This window comes from Dufourea novaeangliae, unplaced genomic scaffold (genome assembly GCF_001272555.1).
Source record: "Dufourea novaeangliae isolate 0120121106 unplaced genomic scaffold, ASM127255v1 scaffold267, whole genome shotgun sequence".
NCBI classification, from domain to species: domain Eukaryota; kingdom Metazoa; phylum Arthropoda; class Insecta; order Hymenoptera; family Halictidae; genus Dufourea; species Dufourea novaeangliae.
In genome coordinates, this window is record NW_015374140.1 from 372,571 (window position 1) to 397,279 (window position 24,709).

General features: G+C 43.5%; 1 protein-coding gene across 1 annotated transcript; it reads right to left on the reverse strand.

The window, feature by feature from the left end:
- Positions 1 to 129: 129 nt before the first annotated feature.
- LOC107191419 lies at positions 130 to 19,225 on the reverse strand. The gene is made up of 13 exons (XM_015580465.1): positions 19,159 to 19,225; positions 3,006 to 3,240; positions 2,355 to 2,509; positions 2,073 to 2,267; positions 1,884 to 1,996; positions 1,626 to 1,792; positions 1,381 to 1,536; positions 1,232 to 1,299; positions 1,080 to 1,160; positions 830 to 991; positions 525 to 722; positions 342 to 446; positions 130 to 254 (listed from the first exon to the last, which is right to left on the reverse strand). The coding sequence occupies exons 1-13, from the start codon at positions 19,223 to 19,225 to the stop codon at positions 130 to 132; spliced, it is 1,827 nt and encodes a 608-aa protein (XP_015435951.1).
- Between the last annotated feature and the right edge of the window lie 5,484 nt (positions 19,226 to 24,709).

A 24,709-nucleotide genomic window follows, 5' to 3' on the forward strand; every position in this document is an offset into this window, starting at 1 on the left:
TTGTGATCTCTCTTTTGCATGAGTTAAATTATCTAATTATCGTATGTTAATTAAGTAATGCGACTTCTGATCACGGGATAATATTGAATTCACTAGTTCATTGTCTATTGCTAATGACAGTCTATTTATTCAAACATGCATATCAATACCTCTGAGAAGAGTAAGAAATGTTACCAATATCACAAAATTACAGGATGCGGTATCTTTACCCGAGGACAACGATGGAATATTGTTTCCTGGTAACTGGTCACTTTCTGTTGCAACAATGTAATCAACAATGACACATATAAGTTATATTATTTCTTGACGTATATAATAAAATGTTAATGAAAATATGGTACCTGATATTCTAGACCTTGGAGTCGTTGCAATTCTCATTATTGGATTACGAGGAATTGGCTTCATTGGCGTTGGTGCAGGACTTGGAGAGTTTCCATAACATTGACCTAATCATAATAACGTGTAACCGTAATAGTGTAAGCATTACATTAATAGTTATTTGTAGTTTGAATTATGTGTGTTACCTTTTTTATACAGACGCATTCCTTCTTTTTTAGGGCCAATATTTCGAATACAATGATCCCCAGCCTCCTTGATATAGATCTCTTCATCGTTTATGATTAAACCAACAAAACATTCATTTGTACCAGTGTCATTTCTCATGGTATATGTGTACATAACACCTCTTTCTTCCCATTGCCCTAAGCACAAGTATGTTCGTTCTAAAACAGATTTAATAAAAACGACGTTTTTTTAAATACATTTCTATTTCACAAAAAAATATTCTTTTTATGTAAGACTACTTATACTGGATGATTCGATACTTTACCTTCATAAAGTTCTCCAGACTCGCAATCGGTGACTTTGAAATACATTATTTCACGTGTGTTGCAATTACTGCTCAGTTCAGCACACATTCCTGATAAGTCAGTTATCATTCCCATGTACTGGCCAGTAATTGGACAAGGCGATTCCACTGCGCGTTCAACCCCTGTTTTAATAATATTATTCGTAAGTACATACTGGCAGAACAAAGAAATTGAAATGTCTTTCTTATGAAATTTTCAAATGTGACTTACTTGCTTGTGTCATCCAAACAGGTTTATCGAGATTAGGATCATCGCACAAATATGTTTGGTAAACTGGACTCATCACCATTCCTGTAAAGAATTGTAATTTTTCAACTTAGTTATCCTTTTTCGATTATTAATAGTTATAGAGGGATGCATACCTATTGTAAATTCTAGTACATTTTCACTTCGTTGCCTCATCATTAAACAGACGTACGCTGCTTGTTCACTAAAAACATATAAATTGCATACTGAAACTATAATACTTAAAATAAATACTTTCGGATATCGACACTCGAAGTTATTTTACCATTGATCCTTAGAATAAACAATGTAACGGCCGGTTTCTTCATTTGAGTCTACCGTAATGAAAGTATAACTATTGTACCCATTTAAATCAGTAAAAGTCATGGTACCATTTATGATGAGAGACTCTTCCCACAAACCTTGGGCCCACTTTGGAAATCTGGATCAAAGTCGAAAATAATTGAATCACGGTGTTGTTATCAATTACTCGCGTAATTAGTACATTTCAAAGTATTGAAGTTGACTCACGTCGCTACATGAGTCTTCACATAATTTGGCATTTTCTTTTGATTTGGTACTTTGCTAAGAACCAACGTCTCGTATCCACTAGTTGAATTATCTAAGTTTTCGGAGCAACTGGAATCACTACTAAGAGCCATGTATGTTTTCCCTTTTATATTGTCGACATGAAATAGCTGTAAAGCATTATAGATATAAAAATGTAAAAAACGTATAAACATGTACATTGTACAAGAAACTTGGCATGAAAGAAAATTTTAAACTCACTCCACATCTATATTGCGGTCTACCTTCGGTAATCGCATTGCTGTCCAACAGGGCGAAATACGTGGACCCATTTGGACCAGGCCAGTTACCCAAACAGTTGAACGTCAGATTTGCTGTAAGAATAATGACACACGCGCGGTAAATATGTTGTGTCTGTATTTATACATAAGAATTAAAAAGAAATATTACTTTGATATTCAAAGGTGCAACGATTAAAGTGTAGCCTTAAAACAGAGCCATCGGGACAGTTGTTGAAGGATGAGGAGAAGCTGTTGCATTCAATGGCCTTTTCGGATCCGTTATTGAGACTGTACTTGAAATGATACTGTCCAGTTATGGGACAGTATTCGTTTCTGATAGGAACACCGCCAATCTCCGTGGTACCTGCGCGGACAACAATTATCAATACATAGACATTTCCCGAAAGCCTCTAGAGTCAGTTCGATAAGAATAACCGAGCAGATGACTCACGATATAGTATAGACGTGGAGTTTAATGAATTGCAAGAAGCCAATGCAGTGGATATAGTGGTGTAACACCTATTCAGATTCTCCGAAAATACTTCAATGACGTTCCTTGATCTCCTCAGCAGATGGAAACATCTGATGCATTCGCCATCTCCGTATCTGAAGTGTAAACAAATCTCATTTCGATACTGGTGTCGAAATTTATGTTTTTCTCATTATTTTTTATCGTTAAACAATTACGTTTCTTCTCTGTCTGTTATCTGGTGATATAAGTAACTAATTACCGGTCCATTAAATTTACAACGAAGCACCGTTACTCAGAATATGTAGCCGACGTTGTCTGGTGTCTGGTCTATTTCCGTTTCAGACGCAGTTCAGACACGTCGGAGCATCCCCGAGGATGCACTCTCTAAGCAAACGAACGCGAATGGACTTATTAGCGGATTTGGCTCCAGCTAAAATGGTACGTTCGATTCGACTTTCTCGTTGATCATTGTTAACAGATCAAATCTGTGTACAAGCTGATGCAATTTTTACACATACATATCTCTCTCTCTCTCTCTCTCTCTCTCTCTCTCTGTGTGTGTGTGTGTGTGTGTCCAGCAAAATCACAACGATATCAAATGAATTATTCGTAGTATCAGAGTAGACCGACCTGTCCATTAGCAACACGTTATCACCGACCCTCCTGTGGCAATAACCCCATACAGGAATAGCGTTGTATGTGATGTTAATGGTGGAGTATTGAATGGGCTCGCCAGTTGTATCGCTCGCTTCCGTTCCGCTCACCTGTGTCACGAACTCACCCTGAAGTTCCGCGGGAAAGTAACAGCCGACCATGAACTGAGGGTCGTACCCTCGAAGGCCGTCGCTGGTGATCACAGTCGCATCTGCAAATTAAATAACGATGCCTCGTTAGCTTGGCTGTTTCGAAATGAAGCACGGTAATTGTGAATGAGGGACAGCCAGCCTCGTAACGACGAGTCCCACCACATTGACTCTCGACGTTTCAATTAAACGTCGTGACAACTCACGTTGACCACCAGATTATTACTTCACGAAGATTCTAATCAGATACCCCCCTCTCTCTCTCTTTCTCTCTCTCTCTCTCTCTCTCTCTCTCTCTCTCTCTCTCTCTCTCTCTCTCTCTCTCTCTCTCTACTAGAAATTTAATACACCATCACCTTCTGGCCCAGACGATCGATTCTTGGCTGGGAAAAACAAATGTATGCAAATCAATTCGATTATGGTGTTACGTGGAAGTAGAAAGAACGCGACATAGTGTAAAAAATAAATCGCGTTCCAGCTTATTACCCATATGTCGTGCACCCAACGATCCATGAATGATCATTAACGTTGGCATTAAGTGGTCACGAAAGCAGGTGCGACGCTGACAGGTGGACCACCATGGAACTTCGCAACGAAACATAATACTATCGGTTGCGCCTCTGAGAGATTGTGCCTCGGGATCACGTGGACCAGATTCTCTTTGCTCGAATTACGACTCATCCTTTTCGATCGTTTTACCATCCGAATTGAATCTGCGTGAATTTCATAGAACATTATTAAAAAAACGACTTCTGGGTCTTTAGGGACAAAGATTAGTCATTGTTTGCCGATGCTTTGGACGATTGATCAGCTGATGAATTGGACCATCTGCTGGTCAGTGGACAGTTGATTCGTTGCTCGACAAACATATCCGACATTGCGTCGACGCATATAATTCGATTACACCTGTTGCATCTGTCGACCCTAACGGAATACTGTGAAACAACTGTGACGAAAGTTCATCATCGAAGTCATCTGTCTGACAGAGACTGCAAATCGCTACCCAATTGCCGAACATTTCGCTATTTCTTGTACTATATTTATATATCTATTTAATATACATACGTCCAAGTTGAAGAGTTTCCCAAAAACCGGTTCAAGCCATTTTCCAACAGAAAAACGTCCAATATTGTATTTCCATTTGCTCGGTCGAAGACAAACCGGATGAAGGAGGAGGACCATCGAGTTTTCCTTCGAACAACAAATGGTCCAGCTGGATCGATGCTAGTGGAGAAGCCTAGCACGGACAGGACAAACAAGAACGAAAGGTGGCCGGGAAAGAGACCAATTCCACGGAGAAGGAAAAGGAGACAATGTGCAACACGTACGCGGGGAGCTGGTCGAGCCGAAGGAAAAGGACGTAACGCAGACTGGGGCGAAGGCAGTTTGTTCTTCGCATTCCTCTTCCTCCTCCTCCTCCTCACGGTACTTGTCGTGTTCTCCTCCGTACATTATACGTATACGACTAAACTCGGTGGTCTCGAGTTCCTGAGAACGTATGTAACTCACGAGGGCTCATAACACGCTGCCTTCAATCCCATACCGTGAGCCGCGCCTTCTTCCCTGCGGAGTTTTCGCCGGCTAAATACATACTTGCAATCGAAACGTGAACGTCCTTACACGTTCATGGATTCCGTTTATTCCATTCGACCGAGTAGCCAGGTCGATCTCACCTCTTGTTGCGTCTTAATAATCGAATTACATTTTACATCGTCACCTCGAACGCGGTTTTAACCGCTTCCCTCTCTCGATTCCGCCACCTCCAATCAAGGTAGGTACACTCGCGTTTTCACAGAATTTTGTGTACCTAATTGGGCTGTTGTCATCGTCGTCATCGAGCAATAAAACGACAAAGCAACAAAGCAAATGGTATAATCTGTCTCAGGGACGGGTGGAATCCAAGGAATCCCTCGATCGCGAGGAATACACTCACTCGTGTTTCTCAGCGTCCCTCTGCTAACTAGCCGTGAATTATAGATCCTCGATCCTCGAACACTTATTTAGCCTGACGGAGACGACTGCGTTTCGCGTGCAAATGCTACCTTACGCGCGTTTGAAACGAGCCCCCGCGAGCGATAATGAGTGCAGCTGGACCCCACGATGCCCAACCGTAAATTCGATTTTATTTATTTCTCGACTCTCGGTCCGACCCACGAACGGAAACAGAACCACGGACCCGGCTGCTACGACTTTTTTTTGCCAACGAGGACGATAAAAATATCTTCCGTCTACCATCTATCCACCGTTTCTTTCGGAGAGAACAATCGGTACCGTTGATACCCGAGGATTTGTGATATGCTTACACGTACGTTCGCATGATTCTTTTTCCTCGGTTAAACGAACGTCTCCTCCAAGTACATATTTCCTTTCTCGGAAAGAAAACTTTGATCTCGTTTCTGATAAAGATCACGGTATTAATGGGAGTGCAGATTACTAAAAACACGTTGCAAGACGGTGTTTTGTGGAGAGACAGATCTTGTTCCTGGATAGTGTCATGTTCAGCGTCGATTTCGATTAGGGCTCGTCTTTTACCTTTCAGGTGGTGTAAGTACGTAGGTATAAGTGTTGTATATGTATAGCTTGCGTTACGTCGTTGCCACGTAGCTCACCTTCGTGAACCGGAAACACGCTATTAGCCGGTGCTCTTGTCTTACCGTGATCACGTGTTCCCTTATAATTGCCTCGATGGTTTTTGCGTTCATCAAGATTTTTCGATGGCGGGTACGACGGGGAGAGCATATAACGTGACGGAATTTAGAAACGGGTTGTTCAATCGCGCCGACTTGCGAAAGCAACGTGTTCCATTTAACTTCCCGATCCCAGGAAACTGTGTTTCATCGAATCAGACCGGTATAACACGACGAGACGAACGAAAATCCTAGAGCTGGATTCTTCTTCACCTATTGGATAACTAGACGATTGATTGCAACGAGGCATAACGCGAAGCTTCACGCTTTCTGAAGACGGTCTACCAGGTGAAAATCGCATACGAAGAGGAACGAGTACGTATGTATATAACATGCATTTCCTTTCGCATAAATCTTCCTCGCCAATTATACAATCACAAAGAAAATTCCGGAAAACGATTTCAGCCGTCAAAGTGTGCGTTCCTTGGGTTTCTCTTCTGATTTTTCCTATGCCAACGAAATATGTTCAATTTGCAGTTTCATTAATGGGTCTTCGTCCCTGGAAATGAGAAGACAAGGAATTCTCAATGATTTTTCCTTAATGACTTTTTCGAATGTTTTTTAGGATGTTGTCCAAGACGGTCTCGTATTGGGAGAGAGAGAGAGAGAGAGAGAACGACGAGGCAACAGAAAGACCATAAGCGTCTACTTACGTCGGGCCATATGGCGCGCGAAACAAGTCCGATGTCCGATCCTGACACGGAGGAAAGGGATCATCGTCGGAAGATCGAGCAGGGCCGCTTTTTGTGGGCGCGTCGACCTCGAAAAAAGACGCGGCGCAAAAGTGAGCCGATGGACCACCGGATGTGGATCATCGCTGATCCTCTTGGTGCATCGGACCCGGGCGTTTATCGCCCGATTAAAATCTCCGGTTCATTGAGAGTTCGTGGGACGATATGTTCCACCACACGACCACACCGCTCCGAAGAGAACTCTTTAGTACAGGAAGCGGATTTTATGAGCGCAAGAAAGTGAGACACGAAAGAGATCACAAGCTGGGATATCTAATTATACGGTACACACGAAGTCGGCATTGACCGTCGTATCGTCATATTGGATGTTGGCCGAGAGGTGTAATCCGTTCAGCCGAAACTACCATCGGAACGAATTGCCACGGAGGTACCCACTACATACATTCTTTAGAATTTAGAATAGAAGAATCGAACGGTAACGAAGTATTTTCAACCCGTCCGAAGACGGGGAGAAGGTGGCTGCTTTGCAATGCCGATTCATCGTAAAACACCAGCGGAATTGTTATTCCACGTCCACTCGAAGCCTTTTTCTAAATATAATCGGCCGGTTTCCGGTCGCGCAGCCGGCAAGAAAAGTCGAAAACTATAAATACACACTTGTATCACGGCACATGCAGAACCATCGCGTCGGCGAACACTGCTTGCACGTGCGACGTGCGACACGTTGAATGAACAATGTCTTCGTCGAAAGAAAGAAAGGAGAAACTGTTCTAGCGTCACGTGTTCGGACGATGGATTACAAAATGATTAAAAACTGTACGATTGTTGCTGGAATTATTTTGCCAAGCCTTTTATATTTATGTTTTACAGACGGGGAGCGTTCGATAATGGAAAAAGATGTTATCGAGATGTTCTCCGAACGCATTCCTGGTGGTTCGTTAACGAGACCGCGGGCTGTCGGCGTGGTACTAATGAGAGATGGAAGGCGAAAGTACTCGACGGATTTCTTCCTCCTTATTATAAAAGCGAACATCCTGTTGTCAGGGTTTCTAATGCACCGGCCAGACAACATCTGGTTATCGCAATCATTACGCGTACCTATACAGGTACACATACCTACATACAAATACACTACATGTGACATAGAATCGAAATCTTCGAGGGGAGAGATTCGTTAGTCCCTTTTTCTACTTTTAACACGATTACCGCCACGGACGCAATTCCTTATCAGAACCTAATATCCTGATCAGTTTAGTATAAGTATAGATACCATGAAACAAGTTGATTGTAATGAAAATTTTCTTCAAATAATTGCTAAATAATTATTAATGATTTTGAAATTTCTATGTAAAATTTCATAGCTCAGCGTGAGATACAGATACATGATTTAGGTGACAAGTCAAAGAGAAGAACCAAGTAGGACTACAATTTCTGCCTTTTGGGTTCATACCAAATTAAAGACAAAACATAGATTTATTCGAATAACAACGATTCTTGCTGACTTGGTTTAATTTTTCTGCTTATACGTTGAAAAATACGGGGATAGGTTACTCTTAAGTGATCAGGAACTGGGTCCGTAACGGTTTGCGAGGCGCTCGATGACCAGAGGAAATCCGTGCCTAATTGCTCCGTAGACATTGTAGGTACGAACGAAATGTGTGGTATAGTATGAAACGATATCGATAAGACTGTTATCGCAGAAGAATTGAAATTCGAACGATATTGGCGCCCCGTCGCGTCGGTAGACCGTTCGAGGCGAGAAGATCTATTAAAAAGAATACAACGTACATTCAGACATTACAGAGTGTTGTCGGCGCAAAAGTTCCCTCACGGCACTCATTCAGATGCAAATACCGGGCACGCACTTTTGTTTATTCCGCTTCCGGCCCGATCAAAGAGAACGCGCACGGAAATAAGAGCGAACAGCGTGGAAAAGACGGGCCCACCGAGGAGAAAAACGGTTGAATTTAAACATAGCGAAAGATGGATGAAAAGTTTGTTGAACATCGAAAGGATAATGGAGATCGATCGAGCCATCGGTTATAGAAGCTCGATCATTTCTCCTTTTTACGAAAGAACACTCCGTTGTTTCCAATTGTGATAACTATTCATCCACAGAATATGCATTATTCCGTATTATTCCCAATCTTCGATCGTCGCTCCTATTCATCAATGAAATGAATAAATCAATCGCCTCAGCTACCTGGATAAAAGCATAAAGTGTTTAACGGTTTTTACGCCAGGCCTAACTCCAAAGCTTCGTGATACCAACTTAGAATCTGTCGTAGATATACTAAATATAGTTTATTTACAAGGGCCGAGGATGGCCGAGACTGTCGCATGGAGTCGACTGGAAGCAGCGAACGAGAGGGAGGAAAAGCGATGTGCCAGTCGACGATTCCATCTGTCAGGGGGTGTCAGAGCATGTCGAAGGGACACGTGGCCGCACCTGCTTCTCCTACACATCGTGTCGTGCGCACGTGTCGTCGCCGAGAAGGGACGAGAAGCCTGGATGAAGAGGAAAGAAGCATCGAAAATGCGCGTTTTACGTTGGAAAAAGAATATCCGGGCGGCACGCGTCCGACATATGTTCCGAACTCGGGGGCAATGAAATTGCCCAAAATGCCCCGTGCATCTACGTCATCTGACATCGTAATAACGGGGAGAGAGTACAGCAGTCTTTGCGACACTATTTTTTTTTCCTCCTGGACACAAGTTATCCAAATATCTCATTCGTCATCGATCCTGAAACGAATTCCAATATCTGTGGTCTCATTTTCCCTTCCACTCGAAACGGATACTGCTCGAACAATATAATTTCGTGATTCTATGTTTTGCAGATAATGTACATAAAACGAATTCAATACGAATACCTCCAAAAGCTGGGACAAGACCTGAGTCACAGGTAAAACGAGGACCGCCACGGGAATCTTCGTTTTATTATATGTTCCAGCGAGTCGTGTTCCTCCATGAATAATCGTCCTCGCATCAAGTTATATCGCTTCGATACAATAGAACGCGACGCCCACGAGAGGACGCGTGTACCATAAGCAAGGGGGATCGTGGTCCCATGCCCGAAGGTCCAAACCCTGGTCGAGGAACCGCCCCTCTAAAAAGAAGCCTGTGCTCCTGGCCGACAGATGGACCCCAAACTTCGTGAACAAAAGAGAGAGAGACAAAAAAAAAAAAAAAAGAGTCCTAATGCTATGCAAATCGTGCGCAGACTCTCCCTCGACCACCCCGAAATCTGTTCGTTTTCTGAAACAAGAGCAACGGAAATAATAAATAACGGGCCTCGACCGATTCGCAACAGGAACCCGCATCGAAGGAAATCGATTATCGGGTGTTTTGCTGATATTTCCTCACTTAAAGACTGTCACCTCGAACTAGACGCGAGACAAGGTGACTGACCGGAAACACCATTGCACGCCAATGTTCTCAGGGACAATAGGAAACGTAGAGACACACGGAAGCATCTAACGTTGGTTGTCAACTTCGAGCCAAGATGCCTGGTGTTCATCGCACGGAACAGACACCCCCCCCAACGACACGGTAACACGGTACGACGTCCACCTAGGAAACAGAAGAAAGTCAGGAAGACTGTGTTTCTTCATGCTCCAAGGATCCGCTAAGATGATCCTCCGCTATGGATCGACTCGTGTCCCCTGGGACAGTGTTACATAATACTGGTTCTCCGCGTGCAAAACTTTATCGTTGTTAGCCTCTATATCGTACCTACCAGACGTATTCTCGTGGTCTGACATCGAAATATTTAGATCTCTCTAGTTGGATTTCTCTTCGAACCATTCCTGAAAAACCGGCCAGATTGCGACTGAGAACTGAGAACTATCATCACTTGTGCAAGGAGACGGAAAGGTTGGAACCGCGCCCTCCACGGTAAACCGCGAGTCGAGTTCTCAGCCGATTACTCAGTCGTTTAAAGAAAAAAAGAAGAAAAAACAAGAAAGAGGAAAACGCAACCGGTGAACAATCCGACATCCGTGGCCTCGTTCGTGGGGAATTACGTGTTAGAACGTAATCGTGGCGCAAGGAAGAGGTGTCTCGAGAGAGTGGATCGAGGTTGTCGGGTCGTCACACTCGCTGCCAGTCCAACAATGACCATCGGAACACGGGCGGAGAGCGAACGAGTCAACCGGAAGTGTCTTATAATCCGCGGATGCCTACCTTAGGCTATACGGGGCCTGTCTTCGCCGCCATTGTCTAGAACGAGCGTTTCTCGCAATCACTGTACCACACACCGGTAGATACGTATCTGAAACAACGAGAAATTTCCTAGTCCATTTTGTAACGCGCGTTATTCCTCGAAAAGAAAAAGAATCTGTGTAATTTCGTACGGGATGATCGCGTCTCGGTTCGCTACATGGTATTTTCGTGCGATCGTGCGTGATAGTCTATCCTCGGTTGTTTCTTTCCAGATTCCTCTTGGTCGATAATTAAGGGTTCGAATGGCTGAACCGAGTTTGTCATTCGAGGACGTAAGTACCATTCTCTTGGCCGGGACATAGGTTCTCTCCTTTTGTTTCTAGTTTCTCCAGGGGTCGATCCTTATTTTCGGTCTATCCTTACGGTGAAACTTTGAGTGGCAATTTTCGAATTCCTCGGGCTGATGATGATGATGATGATGATGATGATGACAGAGATTCTGAGCGTCATAATTACGGCGAAACCTGCCGGACATCCAAGTGTCATTCTTCTTCTAAGAATATTTGTAAGTGTGCTCGCTTGTTGTCGGGTTAGGTCACCCAGCACGGTCGTTTCCCGCAAAACCTACTCTAATCTAATCAATTCGTGGCTTTTCGCAGGTGTAACGGTCCCGCGCGCCGCGTGTCTGAAACACGTCCGCCCCGGCGGCGGCGGCGGCGGCACCGGCACGTGAACGTGAAGACCTTTAGCGGTTCAAAGTTTGTTCGGTACACCGTTTATTACAATATCTATCCGGTTACGGGTCATGCTTTTGGTTTGCTGGGGGTCTCGTGTGATTCTTAAGGTTTCACATGGAGTCACCTTACTGTAACAGCGAGAGCCTATGGTGTGCCTACACCATAGAACAGCCAATATACATATTGTACATATACATATGTATGCAGGTCTGTTTTCTTCGGAAAATCCCCCGAAAGTGCTCGAAACGTGTTACGCGGCTCCCTGGTTCACTGGTCGCTGAAGGAAGAAGATTGCAAGTACGTGCCCACTTACGATCATAATACGGTCCCTCGTGTGTAAGTTCGCATGCGTGTACCTGTTCATTGTCCAGGATCGTAAGCCATGAAAAACCAGTCTCTCCCGCCGGTGGTTATAGCTCGTGCCGAACTTTCAGCGTTCGCTCGCGTGTACCTGTGTCATTATAAGGGAGAGCCTCGCGGGACAAACAGACACACGACGGAGCAAAACCTTGTTCGTTCGCATGTCTCCTGTGTGCAGCCGAACGTAACGAGGATATTTTTTTCTTTTTAATCAAACTCTCCGTCGTCGTCGGGCGTGATCGTTCGACGAATGGGGTTTTTTATTTTCAGAAGAGAGAACGGGATCGAAAAACAATAAGGATTCCCGGCAGCTTGCATTCGAGAGCTATTCAGCGGGTCCAGATGAACGAAAAAAGACACACGCTTTTTAATCCTTGACCAAGCGTACATAAACGAATACAGAAGAAGTCAAGACATAATAAGGAAAATGAAATGGGCACAATAGGAATCGCAAGCTGCAAAACAGGAGTGAGCGTTGGACGAAGAAAGAAAGAAAGGGAAGTGCCTCTGGGGAACCCTTTCGCGACAATGAAGGCGCGTGTGCGATACATCGCTCGGGAAACGAAAGAACGCCGGCCGCGACATATTCCGTGATTAAACACAACGAACATCTGCTCCTCCAGGCTCTCCACACCACCTACTTCCGATTCGAGGCTCTCCCTTTTCTTCCTCGGCGTTCAGCGAGCCATCACGGACATTTAATCCTTCTCCACGAAAGAATGAAGGGACACAACGTGGGCGCGTGACACTTCGCGAGGAACGCACCTGGCCGACCAGCAAGGCTCACCCTCCCTCGACCACATGCTTTCTCCCTCATTATCCGTGGTAAACGCATATTTTATCGGACAAGCACCAGCAATCGACTGCGGTCACTGTGTTCGATGTGCGCTTCTCCATCGGATTCGATGAACGTGATCCATCAAAGGCTTGGCTCTAATTGTACCTACAGAATACAGAATTATTTTAGGCCGAGAATATTGTGGTACCTGCAAGAAAGAAGCAGAGATCAGGAAGAATAGATCAAATGCACACGCGAGATGATGAGATCAATGTTGTCTACAACATACTACTTTCTAGCAATTCTTCTTGATCGTCTCGCCATGCATCTACACTACGCAGATCGCTTGAATTTAAAGCTTACATTTTTCCGCACACTCATGCCGCGAGTTCGAAAATATTCAGAACCTCCTGAATAGTTTATGGATCGGGGGGAATATCGAGGTACAGGCTCCGATAGGTCGAACGGCGCGCTGGGTAACAATTTATCTCCAAGATCGATAGATTCCTTGGTCGCACTGAATTTTTCCACGCTCCTCGACGCAAATATTAAACTCTAATGCTCCTGATTCCGTGTACCATGGGGTTTTGTAAATCACCTCGCACGAGCCAGATACCCTCGACCAATCAATAGAGACCCTGCTGAAAAAGAAAGTACATGCACCAAGGGTGTCATTGTAATGAGCTGGTTTCGAGGGTTGCTCTTAGCAACCCCCCGCCCGGAAATTTGAGACATTCCGTTTGGATCTGTCGAAGAATTTCGAGAAATTTCAGAGTTTACACAGCTCTCCTCGAGTAATAAGACTTCACGAGAAGTTTACTCGACTCTTGAGAGATTTTTTTATTGGCTCTATTCAATTTTTGAAAAACCACGTTTACAGATTATGGTAATTACCATTGTGTTTCTCCCTCTTGTATTTTCCAGTTATATTTTCTCTTGTACTCTAATGGGAATTATCCCGTAAAATAAATAAATAACAATCTTTTGTCCACCGAGATATCCGTACCGAGATATCCGTTATTTTATAAGCCGATCCAGTCTCTTCTGTCAGAAGAACATTCACGAATCATCCCGTTTTCGACGGGTCGATTCGTAACTTCGAAAAAAACTTCTCGTTCCATCGATCGACAAAAGGCATTATAGGACGGCAGATTGATACCGGTTCGCTGTGGAACAAACCGCCTCTCGATTTTCAAAGATCATCGGCTCATTGTGCGGCTCCGTCCTCTTCTCTGCGGCCCCGCTCCTTTGTCTATGGGCGATTCAATGGCTTCGGCATTTCGCGTCCGAGAACGGCCGATATGTACACGAAGCCCCCGCGATGTGCTTTTCCCACAGTTGCTTCCGTCCGAGTCCCTTCCGTTTATAGGTACACAGCCGTGAATCTTTGATCGGTTGGCAAACAATTACAATCAGAAAGTGAGTTCGACTTCATCGAGAATTTCATGAAATCACACAATGACTCAACGGTTTTTCTGCGTACGTGTGATTCGAATACGCAAGTACCTAACCTGCATTTTGCGATTTCGTAACGACCAACCTGTTCTTTTTTTTCTCAATCGGTACATCTTTAGAAATTCGACGACAATTCTTTATATTTTCGGTACGTACGGACAGAATCGGTTTGGATGTTAGAAAAGCGTAATGGACGTTGATATCGTGTGATTAGGAATGACTTGCATCCACGAATCGATGCGATTCCCACAGTGGGTTCCAATCAGGATACCCGTTCCGTTTGCCGTGCAAACGTTCGATCGCCTGGAAAATAACGAACGCACAGGTTAACTTTGGGATATTGTCTCGGTATGAAACCGTCGAGGAATTCCCTGAAAACCGCAACCAGGTGGCCAGAGACTCGTCTTCCTCTTCTGTACTTTTTTTTCCTCAGCTGTGTGAAATTGATTTAGTCGTGCACCAAAGAGGAACCGAGGAGGACGCAAAAAAGGATCGATGGCTCCTGGCAGCGGAAGCTCTCATCGATATCGTCCGCTTATTCGTTTCCGAGTTCCCAGGAGTCGAGTTCTGTGTGTCGGTGATTACCATTTTGTGGTTGAGCGTTTCCTCCTTTTTTTTTTTACACGAACACCTGACACAATTATACCATCGAACGCTAAAACAGCAGATAAACCAGTTATAATGGTAAATTATTCCTGGAACAGCCTGTATATAATAACGCCAGGCCAGCGTCGTCGAGCGGTACTGAGCATAAAAGGCAGATTTGCATATCAATTATTTGCTGCCTACACACCGTGCAATATTATGCTTCGATAGTCCACGTACAATTCCAGACAAATATTGTCCCTTTACCACCGTACCACCAAACCCACCCACGGTCATGTGTTCCGCTGGGATGGAACTATGAACTATCACGCCCAGTTCCCGACCGCTCGCGTCCTTTCATGCCCGTTTTCAAACATCATTCGATCGCGGAGGATCCACAATCTTTTTGATTTCTGCATTCTTGAAGACTTCTGTGTCTCACGGAACGTAGGGAATACGATTTCGTTACGAGATTATCTTTTCTGCGTAACACCGAACGATTGCACCGTCACCGTGGAACACGAGAGGAATTTCTCCGTTTAGAGGCGATGAGAATCGCAATCACTTCCGGGAACGTTTCCTCCGACTCGGCATGGCATACACCACACACACACACACACACACACACACACACACCGCAGACGATTGTCTTTCCTCGCGGTGTCCCGGGCTGTTTCCTCGTTCGCCGCCCTCTTAACGACCGATTACGATCTACCTGTTGTCTCGAGGGTGAGGTGGCCGCCCTCGTCCGCGCCTCCGAAGGGCAGCTGGCCCGGCTTCACGGATGGATCGATCGATCAACGGGCGCGAACGTGATCGCGATACGTTAATATACGTCAATTGGCCGTCTCCTCGGTCACGCCTATGCACGTGCGGTGCTCACACACTCGCGAGCACAGCTTTTATGGGAACGTGCTCGATTCTACGATTGGCTTCGTTTCTCCATTCACGATAACTTCTGGGGTAAATGGCTTAAATACTTGCCAAATGATGTAACAAATGTACTAATACACATGGGTCGAAAAATTAATAGGTATTTTCAAAATTATAAACAATTTTCGGTTTCAGTTAAAATGAATGACTTTCTCGGTTCCAGAGCTATCGTACCGTATGCAATGGAACAAATGAATCATCCTTATTGTTTCTTCTTTTCCTGGTTACAGAAGGTTTTATACAATTTTTATTAGCATTTTTACAATGCTCTTCATTGCTTCCATACGCGGTACAATAACTCCCGAACCAAGAAAGTCACTCGCTTTAACCGAAACACAGCAATTCTTCATATTTTTGAATATATTCATTTTTCCATTCATGTTTATTCAAACTTTTTTCATCATTTAGGAAGTACTGTACTATATCACACGCGAAAGAATCTACATACCTATACTCTGACTCCATAAAATCTCTTTCTGACGTTATATGTATATGTATGTACAAAATACGACGAACTTACCCTGTGTGCATTAAAGTCGTAAGATCCTACGAAATGAGAGTTGGGACAATGGACCCCCAAACACGAAACGAAACTCATAGCCTCGGACGGTGTGTCGGCGATGGGAAACGTAGCTACTCTCGCCCATCTGAACGCCTCTAACATCCTCTCTCTTTGTGTCTCTCCTAATGGATCGCTGACTTGACACACGCACACACACACACACACTTTCCTGATTCTGTAGCAAACCCGAGGACGAGGAATCTGGCGGTTTTGATAGCGCGGCTGTCGTCGAACGGATGATAGACGACTTCTCCCAGCGGGCCTGCAAAAGTGAGCAGGCTTCGTTCAAAGACGACAAGACCGGTGTTTTTTCCCCGTGTCACTCGAGTTACCGTGATTAATGAACGCGTATGTGTAGCGACGAGAATCGAGAGATCGGAGAATCTATATAGTACACCTACATACGTATATGTACCTATACTCTTTGCTCTTTGCTCTTCGCTCTTCGCTCTTCGCTCCAATTACTATATTTCCGTGAATCTACAAGAATCTTTACAGATGATTTTCGTTCGAAGCAACACTTACGCGCTATTCGTATTCAGAGAAAACCACCAATCGCAAAAACTCAAGGGTTTCCTTTGAAAAAGAAGAAATCGTTCTCGCCTCTGAAATATCCCCACAGTTATTCACAGGTCGACAGACGTCGAGTTATCTAAATCCGTCGTCCATTCACGGTCTCAAGCCTGTACTTCGGTGTCCATTTCATTCGGGCGAAATTCTCAGACAAACATGTACTCGATGCAGCCGAGATTAGAGCTCGATGTTCTCGAGGAACGTCTCTTTCCCCCATACCGGAATAATTGCCGCTTTCCAGAAGAGCGAGGTTCTTGTCGGTCCTTTCGTTTCGCCAGTTCACACAGGCCATCATCGTCTACCAGTCTACCACCAAAAGAACGAGTCCCTTCCTCCCTCTTTCCTCCCCATCTACCACCGGTCATGCTCGACCTTACAGCGGCACACATAGGGATTAGAGGAGAGCGAAATGAGCTGACGTTGTGGTCGGTCTCGGAATAAGGAACACTTTTTAGGCTGCCTGCCCTCCTAATGATTTCCTGAGAGCCCTTTTTTACCTTCATTTCGTCGCGAGGTGTAAATTGACTGACGCGGAGGAATTCCACCTTGTCACTGGTTGCTCGAGAAACCCGCTCGGGCTCGAGGACGCGATCGTGGGAGATCGAGAATGAAGAAAAGTTCGCTGGAATGAAGGTATGTATAAGTATACAAAACACTGAATGATAATTTAATTGTCGCAACGCAATACGTTCGCTATCAACGTCACGTAACGTACATTTGTTTCAAATTTCAGAAACCGTTTGTCATATGAGTCATATCTCGTTTGGGTATCTTTTTATTAATGCCCAATAAGAAGGATGAACGGTTTCCGAATAAGATGCATGGTATTAAACGTATACAATAGGGGATGATCTGTAAAAAACCAAAGATCAACAGAATCTATATCTACTTTGAAACAGATTGCTACCCGTAAGAGGCCAAAAGGGGTTGTTTCGGGTAGCGAAAGTTTCATCGAGCGTACGAGGGGCTTGAAAATACAGGCAGGAATGGAACGAAGAATCAAAGAAGAAAAGGGGGCTGTATTTTGGGCAGCTTAAAATCAAGTTTATCGTTAAACTATCTCGGGATCTGTCGAGACAACAAAGCGATTCGTTACGAGTTAGCGAGGGTGGAATAGTATCCTCATTCGGTTGATTAGAAAAAGCATCGAATCGTGTAATCGAATGGAAAACGATCGATCTTTAAGAATCCTTTCCCTTACAACAGTACAATCGAACACGAAGCTAAAGTTTAATCATTGTGTTTGAATCGTAAATTGTGCATTGGATTTACGAGGTGTCCCCACACAACTCAACGGAGCTAAGCCTGAACCTCTAATCTTATCTACATCGGGCTAAGCTTTCGCTTTCAAAAACAAAGTTCGTCGACTCTGAAAGGATTCTTTCTTCCAGGAATAATAAACGTTTATTTCTATGTTGACTCTATTGCAACATCGGGTCCCCGTAAGTACACACAGTTTCAGAGATTCCTGCATTGCAGCCTGATTGTGAGAACAATTTTCTACTTTTTCCCACATTCGTTCCTCGAAGCACGAGTTTGCCTCGCTTCGCCATGAAAAATTAAATAACGGTGTAATACTGTTTCTTCTTTTTTCCTTCTACTGGAAGTGCAACGAATCGCGTTTGACAACGATTCCGGAGATTTTCTGATGAAAATACACAAGACAGGCGCCGCTCGATCTTCGCAATGACTCAGGATAAAAATGATGACCGTCCTTCGGGTCAGTATACCTGAGCGCATGAAGTTCGACATTCCTTCGGGATGAGAGATAGCAAGGCGTGACTCATTGTCAGACAAAAAACCTGCGACATTGTGATCGAACTGGTGCAACTGAGCAATTCCATTGATTAAGTAACACTCCAATAATAAATATATCCTCTGGATAGTACCTATTAGTGCTAGCAATGCTACACTGTAACTCGTGCAAATGCCTCTGCTATAAATAAAAATTATTTGATCAATGGCTAGGAACGAGACAGCACTCACGAAAGTTGAACGTAAGAATAGCTAGATACGAATAGACGACTTCACTTCTAAAACGATTAACAAAAGTAGAATCCCATTCTACTGGAACTACTTATAGAATCGTCGTATGCATTATGGTATTTGCACGAACAATGGATCACACAGTGTTGTCTTTTCATCGACGATTAGTTTTTACTTATATGTATAATTGCATCTCAATCTACAATATTTCATTCAAGCAAAGAATGATTCACATCGAAAACCACTATGTCCGCCAACTGCGCACATGCAGCCCTTTTAAAAAATGTTACTGGAAAAAATGAATATCGTGTCGAAAAAACCTAATTTTTTCAAACAAACGCGTTTTTTCATCACTTTTGTTTTTCTATAATTAGTATACATATAGATAATTAATATTAGTCTATTCTACAGCACACTCGATTCCGATCTGTCATCAGTTGTCAATTGGTAATAATAAACGGTACTCACTTTGACTGTAAATCGCGTTCGCGATGACCAACAGCACAAGCGTCCTCCTAAGTTTTGTCGTCCTCATCCTTCGATTTCTCTGATGTCACTGTCGATCGTACGAAGATACCTTCCACGATCGATCGGCCGAACGAAGAACGAAATGTGCTGTTCATAAAGGAAAACCGAAAGAAAAGAAAAAGGTTTCGTCCAAATCAGGATACGTCCGACGAGAAGATCCCGAAAGCTCGGTTCTGAGCAGTAAGCACGCCTTTTTTCAGTGAGAAGGGTGAAGGCACTTCCCTCCTCTCAGTCTTCCTCCCTTTTTTCCTCTCTCTTGTTCCGTCCCTCTGAATAGCGCACCGTGAACCGGAGCGTGCAGCACAGCACTTTCCACGAGTATTACCGAGAAGGAACACCGAGCAAGAAATACCGTTTGATACGGTTCTCTTTCTCGGAAGCTTCGACTAATCTTCTACCCCGCGGCTCTGAAAGATCTTTCCGGTTTTCCGGTCGATAATCAGCCACGAATCGATTGCTATAAAACAAAAGAAATCGATTCAAGCTAATGGTCATGCACGATTAAACCGCGAGTTCCGCTTTCGTCTTCCGTACGATTAGTGCTGTTCAGTTATTGCGAGGTCACGTTGTTTGTACCAGTGTCACGGGAGGTGAACTACAACACCAACACCAACGGCAGGGGGTTGAAACCGATGAAAAGAATCAAGACAAGATTCCCGCGAACCTCACCGTGTCGCGGTTCGCAAACGAATGCCACTGAAGTTGCCGCCGCTCGCACGGTCACTCTTCCGAATTCCGTCGCCGCATAGGTGTGCGTGCGCTTCTACCCCCCACGCCTCTGCCCCACTACCTCCCATATGAATTTAGTTATCCCCACTATTTCGCAGTGCTTCTCTGTTGCGCGCACCGTCTTCCCTGGTCTTACCTCCACGCCGAGCTGCCGAGCCGCCGAGCCGCTAGCCATGCCCCATGCCAATCATGCCATGCCTCCATCCACTGTGTGCAGCTGGTGTGCAGCATTCGATTAGCAATGGATCCGATCTAATTTCAAGATTCCTGACATGTTCACTACCTGAATTTTCAACTACCGCGATAACATCGAGACAGAACAATCCTATTAAAGTCGCTTGAAAGCAGTTGATTAAATGTTTGCACGTTTATAAATGTGATTGTTTTTGACACAGTGGACTACCATACCAGTGAACCAGTTCTCCGAAATACAATTTTACTTACTTTTACTTTTCTCCTGTTCAAATTTCCAATACACATTATCTGTACAGTTCGGCGTTATAATTTTGTTCTCGAGCAAAAGGCTTGCACACGCGGTGTCAGCTTGTTTCCATCTCTACTTTCCATCGGTCTCGGATCCGGTAGGTACTTATATCCTCGCTTCCTTTATCCCCACTGTATCTGGCTGAACGCGTGTGCGGTCGACGCATCAATTACATCTGAATCGAAGGCGGCATCTTATCGCGATTACGCCGCAAAAATAAAAGCTGGCCGGCTTTCGTCAATGAATTCGAGTGTACTGGCCTGCCTGCGCGTTTACATACCGACAGAATCATCTAATAATCGTTACCTAATTGTATGTATATATGTGTGTCATAGTCTATGTGTATATATTCTGCTTAGAGGAATGTGAACTACATTTCACTTTACTTAAACCTATGACAGCTATTAAATTTCGACTGGAAACATACAGGAACAGTGTCAGATTAATTGCATTATCAAATGTTCCACGAATGAGGTGAACGTCATAATGGAATTTGCAGAGTTCCGTGTAATGTGCGTGCATTATAGCGTCTCGTTGTTAATTAAGTATACGAACCACGCGGCCGCGCGTAAGACTCACGATTTATGAATGATTCGGGTAGAGTGAATGAACGTGGAGGGCGCATGCGCGCTGTCGGTCGACCAGATTCCATTCCCATTCCGATCTCGCTTCTATTCCCATCGCTTTATCCTGTTGCTGGTTTGTACGTGGGTGTACCGCGGAACACACAACAGTTTGGAACCCTTATCAAACCTTCAAATAGATTGTGGAATGTTAAAGCATCAATTAAGAACACGCACTATGTATGCTCTCTCACCGGTACAGAATATTTCCACAACCACGACCACGATGACGACCAAATTAGGCTGGCACGACACGAATACGATTTCGGTTTACGGCAAACAACGTGTTTCCAGAACGCCGATATTTAACAGACTCTTCCCTGGTCCTAAATGATCGTATTTCTCACGCTAACGCAGCACAATATCTGCAACCGTAATAGATAGCACATTTAAATTCATTTAAAGATGTACATTTCACTTTTTACATTGTACCGAATACTACCTTCATAAGTGCGACAATAACCATAACTGTACATTCTGTTGGCCAACCCCGGACGAATGACATTCAAAAGGAATACATAGTGCGTTCAATATTCAGTGGCATTTTCGCCTTTTGACTGTCAGCTGCGAATTTTAAAAGGGAGAGCGGTATTCACGGCTTGTACCGGCAAGTTGTAACCTGCTATTGTATCCGTTCGATGCATTTCAAATTTCATTTCCTTTGTATCGGCATGCGAGCCTTGCAATATACAAAACAGCGAATCTTGTAGACATTTGTTGTTCTGTAACGATCGAAATGTGATATTAAACATTATTAACAATTAAAAACAATCGTTTTAAAAAGCATTTACAGGGTAAAACGTTTATGCTAGGTTTATTAAATGTTCTGTCCCGCAAAAAGGAAAATTCTTATTAGGTTTGAACTTTAAAATTCTGACCGGGTAGGACGTGGTAGGACGTCCAAATTGCAGAAAATTTGTTGTATTCCTTTCGGATAAACAGATAACTCTGTCGGACAGAGAATAATTCGTTGCTGAATACTAATGGTGTACACGCGAAGAGACGTTTCAAGGAAATTGTGTAGAGATCGGTCGGGAAGATAGGGAGATCTTACGAATCTGTACCTTCCAAAAGCGATTGTATCTTAGAAATCCTCGTGGGGATGTAGCCCCTGTCGAGTGTTCATTGTAAAAACGATTCCGAGTCAAGTACATAATATTTATAATCCATGATGTTCAAATACCTACATGTATTACGCTAGATGGCACATACGTATATGCAATAGAACACTGAAACTATTTTCTTTCATAGAAAACATCATTATCCGACAATAATCTCGGGAAAATGTGCCACAACCACAGCTGGCTACCTCATCTCTGTTTCTCTCCGTCCTTTTTCCACCTCTGTTATTCCTCGGTCTCCATTAAACGTGGTTGGCCTCCTCGAGGCAGAATGAAAGGGCAAGTATTTGCCGAACAATTTCCCTCTGCGAATAATGGTTAACCCAGAAACCCACAATTCCATCAAACGAAGATTACTTCGTCCTTTCGAATGCGCCGAACGTTTCTTCCTTTTTCTTCTTTTGCATAATCTACTCAAAGAAGTGGGTCGTTTCAGCCACTGATTATAACAGTACGTATACATTAACCAACGGTGGATTAATATGTTTCGCTCAAGTATAGGTAGATACCCTGTAACGTAATAGTCGAGAATAGTATATAAGAATAAAAATATTTCAGCGCATTAATAATTATTACCTATATGTATATGTATATACTTAATAATGACGGGGAATGTTCAACAGACTACATAATGTTCGAGTGATTAAACTGACCTGCTTGTATGGTATTTATTAACGTGTTACGCAGCCTATAGTTAGTTATAAGGTTCATAATAAAGTAAACATAGGGCTCCTCTTGTTATACCTTGAAAGCAAAGAACATCTGTTATATTCGAGCCTTATCTAAAATTGTTTTAACGCCCTCTAAAACTCATTAAGTCAGTTGGGTCAAGAAAATCAGATTAGGCTAATATGTAATGCGCGTATCTAACTACATAAGGGCAGAGGTTGATACACGACGATGTATACGTATGTATGTACCACATTATTCAGCCAGCAGACGTAGACATACATTTTACTTAAAATACAAAATCATCCTTCAAACTATGTACCTACATATTATTCCGAACATATTGTTATTTCTATTTTAATCGTCACATTCGAAGTAACAAGACAAAAAACTAAAATCTCTATATTTATTGAGCCAGAAAATGTATATGTCGGAAAGGTAATCTCGTTAATTAAGCTAAGACGAAACGCGATATGTGCCAATTACATTTTAATGGAGGGGGTCACGGTGAAGAACGCACCGTAACATAACTGTTCGTTAAGAAACTCGTCGCCCACGTTAATTGGGAAGTTACCGTCGAAATTGTTAACACGAGCATAAAGTAACCTTGATCGTGGTGAAGCATTTTAATTAGTTCGAGTCTCACGACAATTAAATGAAGAATGTTTGGGAACGTTTGTGGTGGCGGTACGTAACGGATACGCGATTTAGAACATCCTGCGAAATGGGAAAAGGTAGTGATTACCTACCAAAAGGAAATGTTCGTTATCGAGCTACGCAAATTACAATTCAACGAAAAGATAGAGATTTGCGTAGCACAACTCTATACGGAAGTTAATTGGGTCCTTTCATGGTCGTCTACAGTGAATAATCGCAGCTAGCCTCGAGCTTCTCAACGATCGACCTATTTTTCTATTCGCTCTGTTTACATGTTTTGTGCTCGAGGCAAACATCGTAACAACACTTTTCCCAATTACTGCAATCCTCATCAACGTCGCAAGAAATCGGCGGCGAGTACCAATCATAAGTCCGCGGACAGTGGGTTCTCAGCGGTGGACAATGTTTCTCAACCGAGTGAAATAAAGGGAATTCAGCAGCAGCGGCGATCCACAGCCACGGATACAGAAAAGAATGCCAACCGTGTTCCATCCAGTTATTCTGTTTCCCCGATGGACAACAATAGTATCGACGATCGGTTGTCCGACACCAATATCTGCAAACGGCACCATGGTGTTCCGGATGTCCTTTCGCCCAGCAAAGGTAACAGGCGAAAAACAGAATCGTGAAAAGGTAATGCATCCTGAAACGGTTATATTCACGCGTCATTTGCGTTCTATTCTTATTATTTTCATTTCGTCCGCTCCATTTTGGTTAAATTTGAATGGTAAGTGTTGGTGTTGATATGTATTTAAAGATAGCATTGATGGTTTATCCGACTGTTCGAATTTGTCTCGAACATGTACGAAGCTGTTTGTTCGCGAACCCACCACTATGCATAGCTACCAAACCTAGATAGCACATGACGCCTTAAAGACGGCTTAAAGGCGCCACAGATCTAAAATAGCCGTAAAATAGGTGTCTTCAAGACATTATGTGCTATCTGGATATTGTTAGCTGTAATATCTGCAAAACCGCTTTCTACCAGTGTGACATAGTATAGTTGACACTACTGTATAACACTGTATATTTATGGAGTATTATAGTATAGAATTCACGTACCTTCACATAAATGGAGCAATTTGAGGTAGAGTTTCGTGCTCGCTTATTTTCAGGCTTGCATCGCATCTGAGACTGGTACCGGCTAGCAACCATTCTTATAAGCCAGAGAAACTCCTCTTTCTTAAAATTTCATTAACGCACAATTG